The sequence below is a fragment of the Pezoporus occidentalis genome, unplaced genomic scaffold (genome assembly GCF_034315485.1).
Source record: "Pezoporus occidentalis ecotype Australia unplaced genomic scaffold, CSIRO_AGI_Poc_V1 ctg223, whole genome shotgun sequence".
Lineage (NCBI taxonomy): Eukaryota > Metazoa > Chordata > Aves > Psittaciformes > Psittacidae > Pezoporus > Pezoporus occidentalis.
This window is the reverse complement of record NW_026914106.1, coordinates 354,819-373,895: the sequence shown is the minus strand read 5'-3', so window position 1 is coordinate 373,895 and position 19,077 is coordinate 354,819. Positions and strand designations below refer to the sequence as shown.

General features: G+C 48.5%; 1 protein-coding gene across 4 annotated transcripts in view; it reads left to right on the top strand.

The window, feature by feature from the left end:
• Positions 1-19,077, top strand: part of CSMD2 (CUB and Sushi multiple domains 2) — a 291,426-nt gene that overhangs the window by 181,918 nt on the left and 90,431 nt on the right. For all 4 annotated transcript variants that reach the window (XM_062620680.1, XM_062620679.1, XM_062620678.1 and 1 more), the window contains 8 exons: positions 4,608-4,934; positions 7,078-7,272; positions 9,429-9,567; positions 10,247-10,434; positions 10,819-11,007; positions 11,223-11,339; positions 15,806-16,021; positions 18,160-18,348. In XM_062620680.1, the coding sequence (XP_062476664.1) occupies positions 4,608-4,934; positions 7,078-7,272; positions 9,429-9,567; positions 10,247-10,434; positions 10,819-11,007; positions 11,223-11,339; positions 15,806-16,021; positions 18,160-18,348 (1,560 nt within the window). The remainder of the gene's footprint in view (positions 1-4,607; positions 4,935-7,077; positions 7,273-9,428; positions 9,568-10,246; positions 10,435-10,818; positions 11,008-11,222; positions 11,340-15,805; positions 16,022-18,159; positions 18,349-19,077) is intronic.

The window sequence follows — 19,077 nt, the reverse complement described above, 5'->3', positions numbered from 1 at the left end:
GTTGCCATCTTCAATCTGCTCTGCAGAGAAGTTTCTTAATGCCTGTTTTACTTCAGTGCTTTTCGTGTGGGGTTGATGTTTGAGGAAGCTGCAGTGGGGTACTTCCAGTTTGCCAGTGGAGTCCAAGAGTGCAAGTTTCTCTCCAAGGCTCCTTGAGTTGTTCCCCATGAGCAGAATGTCACATGTGGCTGAGCCTGCCCACACACCCTCTGCTGCCCTTCCTCATGGGGTGCAGGTGCTGTAGTTGCAGTTACACGCTCTGCAGTGCCCTGTGCTGAGGCCATGGGGCTGTGTGGAGCTGAGTCCCAGCCTGTTGCAGGAGCAGCTTCTAGGAGATGGATGTGTTGCAGCAGTTGGGGATGGCTCCGAGCACTGCAGCAGCAGAAGGATGCTCTGCTAAGCCACAAGGGAGAGGTACATGGCAAGAGCACTCGACTGCTTTGGGCCTTTTGACAAAAAGTGGCAATTAAACTTTGGGTTTGTGGATGCTGCCACCAGTTCCCAAGGGAGACTGCAGGGAGGGGGAGAGTTCCATGTGAAATAAACAGGCAGACAGGGAAGGATCTTGTCTTCATGCCTTGGAGCACCTCCTGAATAACAGATGGCTGCAGAACGCTGGCAGACAAGCAGCACGACGCTGTCCTGGTGCGGATCAGCATCTTCCAGTAAGTTTTAGGAACTTGTCTTATTCCCAGTAACCCCATCACTGTTCCTGCTGGAGTGGATAGAAATGAAACCCACTTTGGTATTTCAGTGCTCTTCCCTGTGCACAGAGGCTCCTGTACAGCCTGGTTTAGGTTCACTGATAATATTTTCCTCAAGGTACCCAAAACCTGCCTAGTTTTCATTCTTCTTAATTTACCTGCTGTCCTGCCCCTGGCAGCCACTCACTGGCACTGGCAGCTGCTCCATCAGAGTTAGCTGGGGAGTTCTCCCTATTAGCATCGTGTCTAGAGTCCTTTCCCTCACCTCCCCGTTGCCCTGTTGGTGCTTTGGGGTTCTAAGAAGGAAGATGTATTGTGATGGAGATATGTTTATTGGAACAGATACAGAAGGAGGAAAATACAGGATATAAGACACTTCCTCACAGCTGGAACAGTGCCCTGGGCTCCCAGCACTCAGCTATTTGGGATGTATGCTTCCCGAGCGAGGCATGCTGGTATTAACCAGGCTCCTGCTGAGCTCCTGCTTTTCCAGTCCATAACCAGCTATGCCTAGAGGAGGGGTCTTCTTCAAAAGGAAAGGTAAGGCAGCGAATCCGCTGCTGCCTTCAAGCTCTCTCCCATCGGTCCGAGGCTGTGGGGATGATACCTGAAAGCTGACAGAGAAGTCAGGCATTTTTATTGTTTCTATGGAGACTGCAGTTATCCCGGTGATTCCCGGCTTGGGTTTCAGCTCCTGAGCTTGGTGCCCTCTCCCTGGGATCAGCCCTGGTCTCCCATGTGCAGGATGAGCTGGAGAGGCTGGGGCCACCAGGCGTTTTGCAGGAGAAGCAAGGCGGTCTGTGAGGAGGCAGGATCTTCTGAAGGCAGAAGAGAAGAGAAGCAAGTTGTGCTTGGCCTGCCCAGAGAAATGCAGAAGTTGCTCCTGGGTGAAGGTGCAGAAACAAGCAGCTCTGCTGGTGAAGAACTGTCAGATAACCTCCGTGTCCAGCTTGGCCGCGAGCATCACACGCTGCGAGGGGACCACAGGGCAGCATCCTCAAGCCGCAGCCATGTGTGCACTTGACTTGCTGCCACAAGAAGCAATGAGCTGTTTCTTTGCTGTTTTACTGCTCTAAATGAAGGCAGAATCTTGATACTGTGTGTGATGACTTGAATAAATACCTTGTACTCTTTCATTAGTGGCATGGCTCTCACTGGCCGTGGTGGGTACTCTCTGTGTACCCAGTTTTGCTGTCGTTTATTCTGCTGTATTTAATAATGGGATTTTCCTTATTGCCTTTGCAGTACTTGATCAGTAATGATAATTATTGACACAGATCAGTTTAGGTTATAAATGTGAACCTGTGCTGTGCACATAATGAAACGGCCTCGTAACATTTAAGAATGATGGTACTAAATACTAACGCGTGTCTCTTAGCTGAAGGAGTGACGGGTGTTCCCAGCTCAGGCATCCTGACGGGCAGGCTGCAGGCAGCAGCACTCCCCTCTGCCTGTCACGGCTGCAGTGGCTGCTCGCTCCTCAGGGGCTCTCTGTTCCCAGCTGTCTCAGATGCACAGAGCAGCCCGAGACAGGTAGCGCTCAGCTGCCTTCCTCCTTCGTGGGTCCTGTCCTCTTCCTTTCGATAGCACATTTCAGTGTCTGACATCTGCATAAACAGCTTCTGCTTTTATGCAAGTGTCCAGCAAAGACCTCTGAGAAAGTGGAGGCGGATGTGGATCCTGGTGCAGCCGCAGACCAAAAACCCCCTTTCATGCTGAAGAAAAACCTTCCCTGCTTTAAGAGGTGAAGAAAATCTTCATATCACAGACCCCATGAGCTTGTCCATGAACCTGCTGAGGGGTTGTTGCTTCCTGGGTTGGATGTGTCTGTCTGGGGGTGAAGCCGAGCTCCCCACTGCACGCAGGGGGGCTTGGACACGGGTACCATGCCCATGGGCCGGGGCTGTGGGTGCGTGGGGCAGTGGCCTTTCTCCTGCAGCTTGGCTGTCAGCATCACTCATTACTTTATGGAAGATCAGAAGTGTCATTTGCTTCCCTGCAGTGGAGGCTGGCGAGGGTGGGTTTCTGTGTCATTGTGTTTCATCTTAGCAAAGGTTAATTTTCTATTCTTCCCTCACTCTGCTTTTCTCTCTTTTGTCAGCAAGTTCTTTGTTGTTGTTTCCCGAAAGGAGCCGGCAGCTCTGTGCTGTAATAGCTGTGCTGGCAACCGTACCTCTCTGCTGTGGGCTGTGTGATACTGTAGGTCCTGTATGAATGCTGATTTACCCCTTTGATGAGGAGTTCCTACCACTAAGACTTTTCTCTGTGCAGTTATTTTCAATACCTATTTCTAGGCAGATTATACCAAGCTTATGGTGGCAGAATTATTTGACAGCATCCCTTAATATTTCAGCATCTAGTAAAGAACCCAAATCCTGAGGATATTTTGCAGTTTGTTTTCTCTTTAATCTCTTCTCTTTGTTGCTGAGAGCAGGAAATAGATTGTGTAGCTCTTAGCCTTGATAACGTCATGGTAACGTCCATCTTATTTGATGTGAAACCATTAAGTGTTGAAGGAAGACAGGGAAAATAACAGAAGGAGGGTGAGCATCGACCCAAATAATTGTATAAATGCCAAACTAGAACCAGCCTCATCCTCTGTGCAGCGTCCTTTTGCCAGGAATGAGTGAGACGCGTGTTCCAAGTAATGGGTTTTCCCAAGGGTGATGGTGGGGAAGGAGCTGAGTAAAGCATACGTATGTAAGAGACCAACATTGGATAGGTACCACTTAAAAGGCAGCCTTGCTTTCTCAAATTAATGGACTTTGCCAGCTGAAATACAGTATATATTGAAACCCTTGAGAGCTGAAGGGTTCCTCCATGCGCACTGTTCCCCTCAACTTCAGTGGAGAGATTGGGTTTAATTATTTTTCCTGGGGATGGCAGTAGGTTTGGTGCCTCTTTTTGGTAAGCTGCCAGCCAGCAGAAGTCAGTGATTTATTTGCAATGGGAAGGGGAAGGTTCCAGCCCACCAGAGCTGCCCCAAGCCCCTTGGCACTCGGGGGAAGCTTGGGATGGTTCCTGGGCTGCTCCTTGCCTGATGCAGCAGAGTCCTCGCCAAAACCAAACAGCTTTTGTTTCTCACTGCCAGGTGTAAACAGCTGCCCAAGGAGACAGAGAGAAGGGGAAGTCGATTCACAGCTCGTTCTCAAAAGCGTTGACAATTTATTGCTGTATCAATTATTTAATGCATTATTCTTTATTGCTGTGCAGTTATTTAATGCAGGATGAGCATAGTCAATGTGGGGAGTCTGTCCATGTGCAGTGGGATTGCCTGGGTGCAGTCACATCTGCTGAGGAGCACGGGTGGGAAGCGTATTTAGCCAATAGAAAGTAAGCTAAAAGTGCACTTGTTGTAAAACATACCCTGAAAAGCCTGCCCCGTGCTCAGAGTTGCATCCACGGTTACCCAGCACTTGGGTGGGGATGCAGCAGACGAGCCTGGGGGCGCAGTGAGCTGATTCCTCACCGCAGGTTTACGTTGTGCCAACGCATTCGATGCTGATGTTGTTTTGCATTAGGTATAGCCCCACGTTGGTTCTTGCGTGGGCTTTCTCTCAGGGAGGTGCAGGAGAATTCACCTGTAAATTAGCAAATCCCCACCTGCTTGGGTGCCGTTTTCTTCCTGCAGCAAAAGCAACCTGTGCTAGGCTGGAAAATGGCAAATGACCTAAAGTGGGACTGGAGGCTCTTTTGAAGACACGTCTTCCCCATGCAGATAAATCACTGACCGCAGGCAGTGAATGGAGCACTGAGCCCTTCCTTTCTTTACTTGCCTCTGAGAAGCAAAGCAACTGGGACTTTGCAGGAATCTCCCAGCTCAGGGGATAAGGGGAGGGGGAAACGTGACAGAGCAGCTTGTAGGAGCTGTGCTATGTGATTGATGCGGATTTCTTGTTGCAGTTTCCTGCTTTTTCAACTTCACCACCCCGTCTGGGATTGTGCTGTCACCAAATTACCCTGAAGAATACGGAAGCAGCTTGCACTGTGTTTGGTTAATTATAGCTAAACCCGAGAGCCGCATTCACTTGGCTTTCAATGACTTTGATGTGGAGCCCCAGTTTGATTTCCTGGCTGTGAAGGATGGTGGCACTGCCGAGTCCCCGGTGCTGGGCACCTTCTCAGGAAACCAGATCCCCTCCTCTCTGACCAGTAGCGGTCACGTAGCCAGGCTGGAGTTCCAGACCGACCACTCCATGGAGAAGAGAGGCTTCAACATAACCTTCACCAGTAAGTGCTCCGTCCTTCCTCCTGGTTTTCATTTCAAGCTCTGAACTCTCGGTGGAGACTGATAGGCAAGGGTTTGATCTCGCTCAAACTCCTGCAATTCCCGAGGAAATCCCAAAATTAGGGATTACTTCAGATTTGCAGCTGGGTAATTGAGGATTGGTGTGGAGCTTAGAGCTGATTGCTCAGGTTCTTCCTGGCTGTGAAGTTTAAGTGTTGTCCAGCAGTGTGAAAGACACAGTTTGCCCCTGGATTATCCATCCTTGGAGCAGCCAGGGTTTCTGTTCTCCCACCAGCCCACAGCTTGCTGCATTCCGTGGGCTTTCTGCTCTCCTCTCATACCTCTGTTCTGCTCACTGGGCTGAGACACTGCTTTGTGGGGACCTTGGCGTATTCGATCTCGGATGCTTGCGTTCATCAGTCAGTCCTATCACCACTTCCTGACACCTAAAAGCATGCAAGACGTTGGAGATAAAGGGAAACATGTAGCAGTGTCTTAGCATATAAGGCCTTGAAACTTCCACAGAGATATTTGACTTCACCTAAGTCCAGCCTTCAAATCTCAGATGGATGCTATAGTAATTTTATCCTCATATTGTCCTATAATTTTCTAAAGAGCATTATTAAACCTATTCAGCAGAACTGATAAATGACTTTGTTACAATAGCCTTTAGTGGCACAGCTGAATTAACAGCCCTTGGAGCCATGATTGCAAATCCTCTTTATTCAAAAAAATAAAATCAGAGGTCTTAAGAAATCATTTGCCACACTACAGCAGGCAGGTTCATCAGATGAATTGGGTTGTGTATGGTAGTAGCCAGGATTGAGTCGTAGATCCTGTGAGGGGGAGACAGCCCATCCCAGAACGCTGCTGGTCCCTCCAGGATGTGTCTCTGATACGCTACGTGCCCATGTTGGGAATTGTGGCTGTCCTCCTGAATGAAGACAATCTTAAAGCAAATTCTCTTATTGTTGTAAATGACTCTTAAGTTTGCATCAGTTAATGTGTTCTGACTGCTTGAATACCAAAAGGGAGCTGCTGAGTCTTTCTCAGATACTTTGCCATCCCAGTTCAGGTATGAGAGAGGAGACAACATCCTGCTACAAGGGACAGATACCAGAGCACAAAGAACAGCTTCAGCCTGTGTTTTCCCCTTCAGCAGTGTATCTAACGAGATTGTTAGAAGAGTAATGATGCTCTGTAAGAAATCCAGAACTCGTCTGAATTTGGTCAAGTGCATTAAAGATATTAAAAGCGTGTGTGTGTAATTAATCTGGAGGCTTTAATCTTTAATATGCTGCTCATCTCTGAAGACCACCTCCCAGCATGTGAAGATCTAGTACATAATTATGCACTTAATGGGGGGTGAAGGCTATAGACTTACTTTCTGGCCTAGTTTTTAGCTGCTGGAAAAGGGCAGGCCTTTAGACAGAGCTGTGTGTCTGTGCAAGTCCACATGCAGCTTTGCAACACCTGGAAAGGTAATTGCTGTGTGTCCTTCGTTTTATCCTGGTAATGATGACAAGCAAGGTACACAGCAGTCAATCACAGAGTATGCTGCGAGGACCCTTACTGTTAACTACAGGGCCTTAAAGCTTTCATTTTTTCTCATTAATGGTTAACTGATGTCCTTCTGTGCAGATGCCTTTGAGGTTTTTAAAGTCTTTATTTTGAGTATTTGTGTATTTTCATATGTGAAAGATGGCTAAGGCAGCAGTTTGGTTCTGCAGGCTCCTTTCTGGCCCCTCTTGCTGCTGTATCCCAGCACCTCTTAGACGCAGATGGCTTTAATCTCATCCTTCCTCTGTCGGGGTGCAAATGAACACTTGCAATGGAGACAGGGGCAGAAAAAATCTAAGTGACTTCAACCTGATGAAAAGTTGAACGGGGAGAACACGCACCTGGGTGTCTTAGAGAGGAGGTGGTGATGTGTATCTGGCACAGGCTGACTTGCCCACACAAAACACAGTGGCTTTGCTGGGTCAAATTCAAGTCCATGTTGTTTGGTCTTCCCTTTGAGTCTGTCCCAGTGTCAAGTACTGTTGCCTACATAGAAAGTATTGCTTAATTGCTAAGTGTGTGGTCCAGCATACTTTTGCATTGGACAGAGGCAGAAACTCACTATTCTCTTTCTTTCCCTCTTAGCATTCAGGCACAACGAATGCCCTGACCCTGGTGTGCCTGTGAACGGAAAGCGATTTGGTGACAGCCTCCAGCTTGGCAGCTCAGTGTCCTTCCTGTGTGATGAGGGCTTCATTAGGACCCACGGCTCAGAAACCATCACCTGCATCTTGAAGGAAGGAAACGTGGTCTGGAACAACGCAGTGCTCAGATGTGAAGGTGACTCTTATCTTTCCTGCTAGTCTGTATGTGCAACCTGGAGGGAGAATGATCCCTGGTGTTTTGGGGAAAAGGCATAACAGTTCTGTCAAGGTCCCAGTCAGATAACCCATAGGGAGGGTGCACAGTGCCACCATCATATAGGCAGAGGCTCTTGTTGAGAGCTGAAGGACTCCTGGACTTAGTTCTAACCTTCAGCTTCTCAGTTATGGCCAGGATTTCACGCAGCTCTGGAAGGTGTTGTCGGCACAGAAGAGGTTGCTGAGGAGGCAGAGCCAGCCCAGCAGCCACTGAGCACTGAACTCAGTTTTCTGTGAAATAATGATGGGGATTATTTTTATTAGCTCAGTTCTTGTTGCAACAGGCATTTTGCTAATAACAATAATAAAAGGCTTTGGTTTAGTGGTGACTCAAAGCTTCCCTGCTACTCTTGTCATGAAGGGAATAGGAAAATGGAAAGATACCCAGTGACATTTTCCTGTCCTGATTTTTGGTGCCTGTAAAATGTATAATATTTATATAATGAAATGTATAATATTTATATAATGAAATGTATAATATTTATATAATGAAAGAAGCAAAAGGCACGGATCTCGACTGTGAGAAGTGAACGTGCACGTACCTTCAGCATGTCTTCCTCAGTATCAGTCCGGTCTGATGGACTCTGACAGTCGAGAGCCACAAGTTCTGCATTTACATGTCTTTGCTACAGCAGCTACAATAGCTAACCCAGAAATGTGGCTTGGATGAAAGGCTTTAATCCAGATTTCACAGCTTTTTCCTAGTCCTTCAAAGCTTCTACTATGGAAAAATGGAAAAAAAAAGCAGTGAAAAGTCTTCCTCTGCCCTCTATTCCCAGGGAAGTGATGCCCTGCTCTGGTATTTGCAGTAATTTGAATAACAAGTACCGTGCTATTGAGAAATAGTACTGTAAAACTGAGAAATAATTTGGTCCTGCATTGTTGAGTGGATGAGCAGCAGAAATTGCACAATCAGCCCCATTGTCTTTCCGATTGAAAGAAGAAGGTGTCAGTTGTGTTCAATAACTTTCACATAAAAGGCGCTGAACTTTTTTATAATCTTGTATAATTTTTCTTTGGCAATCAGCAGGCACTAAAATGTCTGCAGGTTTGAGTCAGGGTTGCCGTTGCTTGCATAAGCCTTGAAGTTTATGTATTTGTAAGTGTAGGAAGGAAAAATACATTAAGTAATACAATTCTAATGAACTTTTATCTGGGGAAGCTTTGATAACCTTGCGCCATTAACTTGTGCTTTTTCTCTGTGATCACAGTGGTGATTTCTCTGGCTCACCCTTCACTGTGCACTCGGTTAAGTGAACATTTTAGTTAGCTTTTTAAAGAAGGAGGAGGTGTACAGAGCCACACAAGGCCCATGTGAGCAGCGCCAGGGACTTGGACATAAAGAAACACCAGGGTGTTGAATCCTGCAGAGTGCTGGGGTGGGTGGGGGACACGGAACAGAAGCAGACACATTTTTCCATCCCATTTGGTTTCTTTAGAGGACAATATATTGCAGTTATTAAGGGTGAGAGGATTTTGTACCTCTGGTCCATCAGATCCAGTGTGCTTTTTCCAGAAGAGATGATGATGTGCCTTCAGCTTCTGCTGATGGCACAGGGGACCACAGTGCGGAATAAATGCCACAGTCTTGTGATGTCCCTCGTGGTAGAAAAGACATGACTCAATTACCACAAATACGAAAGATTTTCTGGCACCTGCAGCTGCTGAAATGCAAACTGACCTTGCAGTTTTCTCTGGTTTTATATCTAATAATTATTGTTATACCCTGTCTCCTTAGAGCCACTGCACAAGGTCAGGCTGCTGACTCTCACAGATACAGCAGCAGGCTGCTATAGCTTCAGTTTAAGCTGAAAAGGCAATTTCCTACCAGCTAGTGGTGTTATTTCATAGAATCATGGGATGGTTTGGGTCAGAAGGGACTTTAAAGCTCACCTGCTTCCAACCCCCTGCCTCGGGCAGTGACACCTTCCATTAGAGCAGGTTGATCATCTGGAGCTGACTTTTGTTAACACATGAGACACAGTAGTGCATGAAAGCTATTGCATGGCAGGGCAGACTGCCCGGGGGAGCAGTGCTCCTGATCGTGCCTGAATCCTGTCATGTCCTTGTCCTCAGCACCCTGCGGGGGCCACTTAACGTCACCCAGCGGAACCATCCTCTCCCCGGGCTGGCCTGGCTTCTACAAGGACTCGCTGAGCTGCGCGTGGGTCATAGAGGCCCAGCCGGGCTACCCCATCAAGATCACGTTTGACAGGTACTCACCTCGGGCTTCTCAACGGCTTCCTCTCTGGGCTTGTTTTCCCTGGCTCCAGCAGAGGAGAAGGGACCGAAGCGCTCAGCGCTGTGTTCGGCAGCCACGTTCTCTCTTTCTCTTTCCTTTTGTTGATTACCTGCTGAAAGAGGTTAGGATTCAGCTCACATTCCTGAAGAAAAGGTGGGAAATGGTGGGGCTTTTTTCCCTTCTTGTTTTGACTAACTCCTGCTCATTGGCAGTGCTGTTCCAAACACGCGTGGGACATGTTTGTGGAGGCTGAGCTCCCACGGGTTCAGCATGCAGCAGCAGTGAGGATCCTGGGTGCTGAGTCTCTTGGCTTGCCCTGGATCTCATGTTTGAGGAGGGCTGAGCTGTCTTGAAGCTGGGTCTCTGTGCCTGGGAGGTGATTGTGCATTTAGCAGAAGACATTTGTTACTGCAAAGGCTGTTTGGTGTCAGCACATGAAGCAGGCAAAGGATCAGAAGCTGAAATGGGTAGGAAGGGAATGGCATGTTCTCGGTAGGATGCTCCCTCAGCTGAAGGTCAGACCATAGAAACAGAACCATGTTTCAGCCCATGGCATGCGCTGCCTTCCAGTCACTAGGGCACATGCAGAACTGCAGTGAAGAAAAGTTAGTGATGCTGGTTTTTCACAGAGCCGTTCTTGTGTCCCTTTCAGGTTTAAGACAGAAGTGAATTACGACACCCTGGAAGTGCGAGATGGCCGGTCCTATTCTTCGCCGTTGATAGGTGTCTATGATGGGACTCAGGTGCCCCAGTTCCTCATCAGCACCAGCAACTACCTCTACCTCCTCTTCACCACTGACAAAAGCCACTCTGACATAGGCTTTCAGATCCGATATGAAAGTAAGTGGAAGTTACTCATGTAATTCCATGTTCACCAGCACACAGTGCTCTCAGTCAGAGCCCGCTGGACTCCCTTTTCCCCTTTGCCAGGCAGTTAGCACTGCTGCAGTGACTGGAGAGTGTGAAGCTGCTGCAAGGGAAGGAGCGGTTCTGCTTCCTGACTTACTTGCTTAGAGTTTGCCTGTTTATTTTAGCATCTACGGACTATTACCGATTTTAGGAGGCAGCTTTGAGTTCCTCCATCCATTTCATCCTCTTCCTTTGGGGCTAACCAGGAGGACTGTGAGCTCATAGGAGGAGTTGAACTTCCCCCAGTTTAATCCCAGCACCCTGCAGCTCTGCGGCCGCCGGGCGCTCTGACACGAGTGGGTTTGTTTGCCGCAGCTGTGAAGCTCCAGTCGGACCACTGCTTGGATCCAGGGATCCCGGTCAACGGCCAGCGCCACGGGAATGATTTCTACGTGGGAGCCCTGGTGACGTTCAGCTGTGATTCCGGCTACACCCTGAGCGACAGCGAAGCGCTGGAGTGCGAGCCCAACTTCCAGTGGAGCCGGCCGCTGCCCAGCTGTGAGGGTGAGGGGCTCGGGGGTAACATCTGCAGGAGGTGGCAAACGCTTCATCTGCGGAAGCTACGCAGCAGCTGTACAGCTCACGGTGCCCTTCGACCTCTGGCCTGTGTTTGATTTTGATGGGTGGGCTTTGTTCTGCCATTCGCAAGAGCTGAGGTTCTTCCAGCTGGTGATGGAGTTGGAATTGCTTAATTCTTTCGTTATTATTTTTGTCTGCAGCTCTGTGTGGAGGTTACATTCGTGGTTCCAGTGGTACCATCCTATCCCCAGGCTTCCCTGATTTTTATCCAAATAACTTGAACTGCACGTGGACAATAGAAACATCCCATGGAAAAGGTGAGACCCCTTTAGCGTGGAGTGGTTTTAGAGATGGGCTGGAGGATGATGGTCGGTGGGAGGCAAGTGCTCCCTGTGTAAACCAGGAGTTTGTCTCTCAGTAATGGTGGGTACCATCATGGGACGTGCTCTTGCTCTCTGTCTCCAGCTCTGTCCTAGTTCTGCAGCTCTCAATTCCCCACTAGTGAGGAGCATTGCCAGCATAGAGGCCAAGTGCTGATCTATTTAGTCCAATCTCCTGTGCAGCTCAGGCCAGCCTTTTATCATGCAGGAAAATGTCAAGAAAATGATCATTGAGGATTAGAGAGCAAGTTTTATATACAGGGGCAGGGGGTAATTTTCCTGATCCAGTCAGTATCTGCCTAGGCTAAGCACAAAGGGTATAAACCCTTTATGGAGCTTTATGGCTGTTATGCCACTGTCTCGTTGTACCGGATATCAGCACGACGGGAGCTATCATGAGCCAATTTTGCAAATACCATTTGTATTACAGCAAATAAACTTGTCAATGAACAGCACAGTGCATTAAGGGAGCTATCACATGCTGTGAAAAGTATTCTGTTGAGTAGCAGCAATCCACCACTCCTCATTAATCCACTCTGCCTCAGATTCAGCTCTCTGATGAGGCACTGCATTATCCTGTAGCTAAGCTAAGCATAAGACAGCAAACTGACACTCTTTCATATGAGAAAGTGCAGGTCCGATGGCCTGTGTGCTTTTATGACAACAGCAAAAGAAAGTCTCCTGACCAAGCTAAGCAAGGCTTGATAAAACACGGAGTATTTTCAGGGGTATGGGTTATTTCAGGGGTATTAGCAGGGGTATGTGTGCATAAATCTAGGGGCCTTTTGTCCCCTGTCCTGTAAAAGATCCTGGTGTAGCCAATTCAGTAGTAGGGGAAACACCCCTTCCTCAGTGTGGTGCAGTTCTGCATGAGCCAGAGAATTGATGTCTGGATGTCACCATCTTCAGCTGGACCATGTTTGTCACACTGGGGGAAGCCGATGCTGAGCTCTCTGGAAAGCTGATCCGAGCTTTAGCAGACGGAAGCCTGGCAGCTTTTTGTAGGAATTCTGGCCTTAGCTGCGGGTAGTGAATATTGGAAGATCAGACCTTGAGGTGCTCTGTGAATCCAGCTGGTGGAGAACGTAGAGGGGCCTCTGACAAGAGTTTCAGCTGCTCGTTACCTGCAAGGTTGTGCTGGGAAGGGGAGGATAAGATTCTGAGAAAAGACATTGTTTGGAATAGAGGAATCCCTGGCAGGATCACCCTTGTGCCTGTGGAGCTTTCTGGGCTAGGAAAGCTTCACCCTGCTTGGATGCAGGAAATCTCCAAATCCAGTTAGAGGTTAGGGCGAGAGGAGAGGTTGGATGGAGGTTGCTGCACAGTTATAATAAGCTGGCACGCAACAGACTTCATGTTAGGAAAACCCCGTGCTTATTTCCCAGTGCAGTGAGAGGAGATGAAAACCAAAGATGCCCTTTTCTCCACTGTTTGGTGGGAGATGTTGAAATGTGTTTAACTGCTGGGCTGTGCTGGTGAGAGCATGCGTGCACATCCACATGTGCACGTCCGCATCCCTTCTCTTGCAGCAATATCCTGCTTTCCTTAGTGAGCTCCTTTCCCGGCTGTCACTGTTAACTGCTGTGTAATGCATTGCAACAAGCTTCTCCCAGCTCTCTTCTGCATTCCTGCAACGTTCCTTCTTGTTCCTCAGTAAAGAGCAGTAGAACAGTGTGATCCTGAGCCAGCGCCACTGAAATGGAATTAATGCAGTCCTTGGAGAGCAGAACAGGCTTCGGAAAAAGGGGAGCTGAGCACCATTCCCAGTTACCTGCATCATCAGTGCAGAGCCTTCTCTCTGTGCTTTGCCTTTCAGGTCCCTGTTCTTGGAGACCATGGGGCGTATCGTGATCACTGGGGACGTTTGGTGTTATATTTACTGACGTGTTTGCCATCGTACCTCATTTCTCTTGTTCTGGTTTCCCACACCCACGTTGCTCATGCCACACTGCTTGGAATTGCAGCGCTGCTGCTGCCCCAGGCACGGGAAGGCTTTCAGCTCCCCAAGGCCAGAACAGAGCTCAGAGCTTGTGCTTCCCAGTCCAGCCAGCTATTCCCTGCCGAGCCAGTGGCTGAGCAGGGGTGAACTGCACCATAAAACCTGGACTCAAGTTATTCACTCCCAGATCTTTATGAACATCTCGCACATGGCCAGGACACGAGTCCCCTAATTTAAACAAGCTGTTGTTATAATAGTTATTTTTATATGACTGCAGACACTGATTTACTTTATGGACTCAAGAGCTATACAAATTGAGTTTAAAAGCAGCTTACTTTTAAAGGTATTTAAATGTTTAAAAAGAGGCTATTAGTTTTAATCTGAGAACTTCAAAGTGATTTATTTTCCCTATAATTTGTTTTGCTGTTTTCTTTTACGGGGGGGGGGGGGGGTGGAAACCAAAACCAAGCCTGCATTTGCAGAGACATTTTGTGCCACAGTAAATTTCAGAGCAGAGCAAAGGTTTAATCAGAGTCACAAATCCTTTAAAATGAGTTTGTAATTAGCCCTTATGGCTACAGTTACACAGCCATCAACTGGCTGTGACAGGAGTTGTTCTAAAAGACCTGGAATCACGGGGCTGTCCTCCTGGTCCTGAGGACTGAATTACGCTTGCGTTCCTATGTCGGTGTGTTGATTTTGGTGGAGCGATTCCTGTTCCTTAGGCTGGGGTTTGTAAAACCAAGGGTGTCAGTTGATAAGCAGGGAAAACTGAAAGCATTTTGTATTCACTGCGTCTCACCCAGGTTTTCAGGCCAAAACAGGTCGTACTATTTCTGATTGACTGTACTGCTGCTGAGAGTAACAAACATTTGGAAACCATTCCACGTTTCCTACCTTTACAGAGTTTTATGGGGAGCAGTGGAACTAAAACGTCTTTGCCAGGCTCCATATGATATTTACCTGGGTATAAGGAAGGAATTGTCAAAGTCGAGACCCCTTTCAGCCATCACTCAGTAGTGGGCCACACAAATACTTCTGCCTGAGACACTGTAGGTGAGCAAAGTGCAAGGAGTTGCTGTGCAGGGGAAAAGATGAAGAGAAAAGAAGGCTGTGGAGATGCCCTGTGTGCTCTGCTCCTTCCCAATCCAGTGATTTCTGTGGGAAAGGCTTTGTATTGGTTACCAGCCCCTCTGACCTTCATTTATTGAAAGGAAACTGCTTGCATGTGACCAATAAACCTTCAGAAAGAAATTGGATAGGCATAGGCATAAATGGAATATTCAGAGTTATAATTTGATGCTGACAAAACCTGTTGGGATGGGTATTAAATCTCATGCTCCAGAGCTTTAATCAGTCTCTAGGTTGGTCACATCCTGATCTCCAGAAATTAATGGGGAGCAAGGAGGAGATTATTCCTCTGATCCTTATGTACAGGTTGCCCGTGCTCGCTTGGGAAGCAGCTGATGCTGTCATTTGGCAGGGATGGGATGCAGAGCAAGACAGCCCTTGGGTCTCAGCAGCCTGGCAGGCTCCATGTCCTTAATCACTGGCTTAACTGAGATAACTTGGTCATGCCACTGGGCACTCCTGATCTGTGTGAGGAGGAAGGGCTCTGGCTGTGACTGCTGAAGACCAGATCACAGCTCTTGGGCTTGCATGGGGGAGCCTGTGTCTCTGCAGATAGCCCTCTTGGGTTTAGTGTGGTGTGAGGAGAGCAAAGCCCCATTCAGCCCGAGCAGGGGCTCAGAGCCTGCCCCGTGGTGCTCAGCGTGCTAAGATCCTTGGATGAAAGAAGCCATATAAATGCAAAGAGGCTTTTTTATTGCTAGGCATTGCTTTAGCTTGTTAACTTTGTGTGACGGTGATGTGACAGGGGTTTTGGTACAAGATCCTGCCTTGCTCTGCTCTCTGAAAGCTGCCGCTGCCATTTTTTTTTCCAAAGATGGAATTTATTTTCCAGAGAATAAGTGTTTCTAATTGCATTTGAATTCCAGCATGAAAAATCACCTAGCTGGAGGCCTCTGCACAGGCCTGAAGTGCTCACTGGTTTGTGTCTGTAGGTGTGAAGGATGCTTTAAGTAATCCATTACTCCTTCCTTGTTCATTTGCAAATGCTGAAGGTCACAGTCTTCTCACCAGAATGTTTCAAAAAGCTGAAATTGAATTTGGAAGCAGAAACAAAATAGTTACCCATTGTTTGCCTGCTTTTTCTGTAGTGTTGTGGGGTTTATTTTTGCCTATAATGGGCACAGAGGTGTAGGGTTCACTTTGCTTCTCAGATTCTCGTTTTCCTTTTCTCATGTGTTTCCTTTCTAACATGAACACGTCCGTGATTTTCAGTGTGCTTTTCCTCCTTGATTGGGCTGCTGCTGCTGGGAAATAGGGAATCGATGCTGGTGTCCTCTCAGGGAGAGGAGAGGGGCTTTGGCTCACAACCACACCTCTTTCTCCTCCCTTGCAGGTGTGTTCTTCACCTTCCATACCTTTCACTTGGAGAACGGCCACGACTACCTCCTCATCACTGAAAATACCAGCTTTGCTCAGCCCCTGAAGCAGCTGACGGGCTCTCGGCTCCCTGCCCCCTTCAGTGCAGGGCTCTTTGGAAACTTCTCTGCTCAGATTCGCTTCATCTCCGACTTCTCCATGTCCTATGAGGGGTTCAACATCACCTTCTCAGGTAAGGACAGGGGTGGGCAAAGACTTCATTGTTTCCCTTCCCGCTCTCCTGCAGATCTTGGGAGTGTTTCTCTGTTGATGCAGTTACATGGATTCGGGTCACTGACACTCACTCCTCTTGTTACCCCAGTAAATTATTCTAGCATGAAGCCACAGTATGACCCCAAAAGTAGTCTCCTTGCAGTCCCCATGTCACCAGATGTAGCAGTTTTGCCTTGAGCCCCAGTAGATGACTGGATTGAACCCACTGGAATTAAATCCCACTACAGACATGTTTGTTGCTTTCTCTCTCCTCTCCCGGGCATCTTCTCTGCTCTGTTACGGACTGAGTGTCAGCTCATGTTTCTTGGGGTGTGCTGTCCCTCTTCCCTCCTGATGCTTTCCTTCCCTGTTTATCAGAGGAAAATCATTGCAGTAAGTACAGCATTTCTAACATGGGAAGCTGGGACAGATGGGATCTTTTGGAAGGCAGTGCTGAGCAATCTGGACTTCTTGGATAAGGAGCAAGGCAGGGCTGGTCACTCCCATTGTCCGTCTGGTCTCTCTTTTTCCCTTTGGTTCATTGCTCCACTTGGAGCTCATCCACTGACCCAGCCTCTGCCGCTGGCTTCAGCCTGTCCTAGATGTCACACATGCCTCCTGCGGCCTGGGGCAGGTTTCCAGGAGCCCGTTGGCATTGCTGGGGAGCTGGGAGCAGCGTTTCCTCTTGCTGGGCTCTAACTGACCTGCTGTAATGGCAGATGAGAGCAGACCTCTTGGTGCAGGGCAGGGCGTTGAGGGAGGCAGGATTCTGCTGGCTTCACAAGCCTCCTCACCCTGCTGTGCTGTTGAAGATGTGGCCTCTGCCCCGAGAGCCTCCAGTAAGCCCATTCAGCCCTGTGCTTCCTGAGCCAAGCCACTCCTGATGCTGCCTCTGACCGATTACACACAACGCTGGTTTCTTCACATGAAGTTCTGTATCCTCAGAAGTTGTCAATGAAGAGCAGCGTGTGCGTGGTGCTCTTGGAGAGGCCCAGGGAAAGGCACTTTTGCCTGTGCAGAGCAGACATCACACCAGTAAATAAGTGCTTCATGTGGGTAATCTCTGCTTGAAGCACACAAGGTGTCCTTTAACCCAAAGTCCAGCAGATGACTGCTGAAGTGTTTGCCTGTGCACACACTGCAGAAACCTGCACTGCTCAAGTGCCCCGATGAGCTGTTCTGTAAAGCAATCACTTAATGGACAGAAGCTTTTTGCACTGGGGCAGTTCTTCCCTGTATCTCGGCATCCCTTTTAATCTGGAGGGGACCAGCTGCAGATTCAGAGTGCTGGTGTGGAAGAGAAATGGCCAATTTTGTTGTGGAGCTCGGTGCTGAGATGCTCACTGCCTTTGACAGACAGAGCTCTGTTGCCACAGATGCAGATCAAACCTGCTGCCCTGAGAACTGGCTTCCAGTGCTTTGGATTCGCATGGAAGCTGGTATATATGTTAGTATATACTGGTATATGTTTTCCATATTCCATGGAAACTAGTCAGAAAGCTTCCAGTTCATTTTGATGCATGGAAAAGGCTTTTTGCCTTTAAAAAGGTTGCCTCTAACTGTATGTACTGTAACTACTATACACATAATATATACTCTATGTCTGTGTAAGTGCATGTATTTGGAGACTTCTTTCCTATCTTGGAAAATGGGAATCAGTTACGTTTTAGCTTTCTTCAGATATATGTGTGCATTCTTGCACTTTGCAGGTCTGTTGTTTCTCAAAAAACAACCCTCAAAGAGCTTTCCATCAAATGTTTTGTGGTCGGAGGCATGTATTTGACTATCACCCAGAATGCCAATGGCTTGGCAGTCTTGGGGTAACAGTTGGACTTGATCGTGAAGGTCTTTTCCAGCGTAGTTGGGTCGATGATTCTGTGGTTATCCTGGTGATGTCCTGCGGGTTGCATGTTGAGAGTGAAACCCAAGTTGGTCTTCATGGCTGAAACAGGATGCACGTCCTTAGGACGCTTCCTTTGGAGAGCTTCACTGCAGCAAGATCCAAACTTGGAGCTTCCTCCTCATCCTCATGTTCAGGGACTGGGGTGCCATCACCAGGGAGAGCAGAGTGTGAGGTGTCACCCTCCCATTCCACGAATGTCCCTTTATCCCCTGTAGAATATGATTTGGAGCCCTGTGACGAGCCGGAGGTCCCCACCTACAGCATCAGGAAGGGCCTGCAGTTCGGAGTGGGGGATGTCCTCTCCTTCTCCTGCTTCCCTGGGTACCGGCTGGAGGGCGCATCCCGCATCACCTGCCTCGGGGGGAGACGGCGTGTGTGGAGTTCGCCTCTGCCAAGGTGTGTTGGTAGGTGGTCATGTGCTTTCATTTTGCTTGGTTGGTTACGCTGTGCTGGCTGGTTTTGGTGGGCAGGGGTGGGAGGCGTTCCCCAGGATGGGGTCTTACAGCTCTCAGGGTGGTTGGTGCGGAGGTGGGGGAGAGGGAGCTGGAATGAGGTTTCAGCCCTGCAGGTGTGTGTGGGGTGGCAGGGACAGGCAGAGAGGCTGTGGTTCTCTCTTGAGCTGCAGGCCACCAAGCACATGCCAGGTTGGGTCACTCCTCAGGGGACACCCGATGCCTCTGCAGCCCCAGTGACTGCATGAGGGGATGAATCGTGACCATGCTTTTTCCTTGTGCAGTTCAGTGAGCAGGAAGCTGCTCAGTGCTCTGCTGCTGCCCAGAGCCGTGAGGGATTCACTCAAATGAGGCAGACCAGATCTCTTACCTGGTTTCGCTCTGGCAAAGCCTGCTGGGTAGGTTTTCCTGATCTGTGGTAGTGACCTTTGAGGGCCGTTGCAAATAGAACATTCCAGCAAGAGCTGCTCTGCTTTCTCTGTCCGGATTCATTTCCCAGCACTGCATAATGCGTAGGTCACAGGGCTGCATCATCCTGCTGTGACAAGCAGCCTCTTCAGGGCCTGAATGATAATCAGGTTGCAGAGAAAGCTAATCAGGGGAATAGACATCAGAAAGAATCCTAACAAAGCTTTAAATTTGATCCTCAGACATCATCATTAAGTGGACACAGTGGCTTCA